Raw genomic sequence first — 2,458 nt, 5'->3', positions numbered from 1 at the left:
CGCTGGGTGTGGGCGTCTCTCTCTCCTGCTCTTTCCCTCCCACCTGCCTCTCCTTTCTTTCCTGCCCTCAGCTGTCTCTTGCTGTCTCCCCCCTTTGTCTGTCTCTGCCACTCCCCTATCTCTTTGTCTCCATGCCCCCCCATCCTTCCCCGCCCTCATCTCCCGCTCCCTCTCTCTCTCCCCCATACAGTACTACGAGATGTCCTACGGCTTGAACATCGAGATGCACAAACAGGTACGTCCATCTCCTCCTCCTCCTCCTCCTCCTTCCTCCCTCCTCCCCCTCCGCCCCCCGCCTTCAGCACCCCCTTGGGCACCCCCAGGCAGGTAGCGGCCGGCCTTTGGCTGGGCACTAAGCCAGCCCTGTTATCCTGTTACCTCCTAAGCCCTTCCCAAGCTCCCACTCTCCTCCCCACCGCCTCTTTTTCAAGCCTCCCTTGCAGTGTTTTCTCAGGGTGGCGGGAGAGGCAGAGACCTTCCCCGTAACCTATAGCCCCCAGCCCTCCCTACATTCCCACGAGCGCTTACTATCTGCCAGGGGCCTAAGTGGCCAAGCCCCGAGGAATGTAGCCGAGGAATGTGCAGTCTGGCCTCATCCTGCATTTACTGCACTCTAAGCTGCAGGCGACAGCCGGTCTCCAGCCCCACCTTTGCCACTGACTGGCTGCCCTTGGGCCCAAACACGGGTTTGCTCATATGACCACCCTGGCCAGACCTAGCCCCTCTTAGAGAGAAGCCGCAAGTGGCAGGGCTGGACTGGGCCCCGTGCGGGCCTCCTGGGGCTGTCCTGCACCTGCCACCCGTCCAGGACTGACGCTGACTTCATCTGTGTGTTCCAGGCAGAGATTGTCAAAAGGCTGAACGGGATTTGTGCCCAGGTCCTGCCCTACCTCTCCCAAGAGGTAAGAGCCAGGGCCTCAGGGAGGGGGTGCCAGGGGGCCCTCCCCTAGCCCAGCCCCTGTCTGCTGCAACCATCTTGGGGGGCATGCTGGGCACCCCAGGGCACATGCCTCCCCTCTCTGGACCTCCCCGGCTCTGGACACCAGAGCCGGCCTGTGCAGAAGAATCCCCGGGCCAGAGACACTCCAGGGGTGCAGGGGTGTGGGGGCCGGGCCTCACCCTGCTCTGGAATTCCCAGCTGGAGTGAGTCATGTCATAGGTAGAAATGTCGGATGGGCCAAAACTGCACCAGGAATGTCTTTTTCTCATCTCTCTTCCTCCTTTCACCCTCTTGAGAACATCCTTCAGGCCCTGCGGGGCTGCACAGGACCAAGGACTAGAGGGTGTGTTGCGGGGATGGGGTAGCACAGGGGAGTCACACATGGACACAGCCACATAGATAGGTATGGGCACATCAACATACGGGAGATACACAGACGCAGACACATACGGATACACGGCGTGTGCAGACAGCACAGGGTCACACACGCAGGAATGTGCAGCTACACGTGAGCACACGTGATCCTGAGCACACACTACCACATGCACACACACACCCAGAGGAAGCTGACGCCCAGCTTCTCTTCTCCTTTCTTGGGTTCTGAGACTCAGGATGCAAGGCTGCCCCTCCCCAGGGCCATGTAAGGCCCATCTCCTGTCCCTGCCAAGTTTACTATCAAAAATCTGTAATTTCCTCTTTAATCCCTGTATCTCAGGATCCTTTGGGTGCCCTGCTTTGCCCAGGGACAAGTCTAGAAGGACCCAACGAAAGCCCTAGAGAAAAGGGCAATTGGAACTCTTCAGAACGGAGGCTTCCTGGTGGCCAAAGCAAAAAGGGAGATTGATAGATTCTAGCATCTGCTGGCCACAGCGTCAAGTGTTTGGGGAGAGCTGGGGGAGGAACTGCCCTGAACCTGGGCCCATTCCCCAGCTGGCTGTGCCAGAATTCACTGGGCTCTCTCCAGCCGTGGTAGGAGAAGGGCTCAATTTGGCCAGACTCAGGGCACAGTCTTGGAGCTCCTAGGATCAGGACGTCCCTGTACAGTTGGGCAGGTTGTGTACTGCACAAATATTCACGTCTTTCACATTTTTGTACATGGCTGCGGACATAGGATAGGTCAGGATCCGGGGTTTCTCCCAGGCTCACTCAAAGGCCGTTTTCTAAGTACTTGGCACAAAACCCTTTTAATCGTTTTCTGCACTTTTCCATTTATCTCCATTGGCCAGATGAAGAGAGGAGCTTGGTGAAAGGAAGCAGTTGGAGAGAGGGAGGGCGCTTTCTGATGGGGTTGAAAACCACTGGGAGGAGCAGACATGATGGCCCCCTTGGTAGTGGGGCTCCTCCTGGCCTCAGGGTAGCCCCTGCCTCCTCTTCTCAGTCAGGATCCGGAGGAGTCACTGCCTCTCCTCTCTCCTCACCCCCTTCCAGCACCAGCAGCAGGTCTTGGGAGCCATCGAGAGGGCCAAGCAGGTCACCGCTCCTGAGCTGAACTCGATCATCCGAGTACGTACGGGGACC

The 2,458-nt window shown here is 58.2% G+C and overlaps 1 protein-coding gene across 1 annotated transcript in view; it reads left to right on the top strand.

Moving 5' to 3' along the window:
• TLE2 (transducin-like enhancer of split 2) overlaps positions 1-2,458 on the top strand; it is a 95,267-nt gene that overhangs the window by 12,808 nt on the left and 80,001 nt on the right. Inside the window, exons 4-5 of the mRNA XM_011964125.1 lie at positions 191-235; positions 840-902. Of these exons, the coding sequence (XP_011819515.1) occupies positions 191-235; positions 840-902 (108 nt within the window). The remainder of the gene's footprint in view (positions 1-190; positions 236-839; positions 903-2,458) is intronic.

The sequence above is a fragment of the Colobus angolensis genome, unplaced genomic scaffold (assembly GCF_000951035.1).
Source record: "Colobus angolensis palliatus isolate OR3802 unplaced genomic scaffold, Cang.pa_1.0 Scaffold64, whole genome shotgun sequence".
NCBI lineage: Eukaryota > Metazoa > Chordata > Mammalia > Primates > Cercopithecidae > Colobus > Colobus angolensis.
The sequence above is the reverse complement of the archived record's forward strand: the minus strand, read 5'-3'. Positions and strand labels throughout refer to the sequence as shown.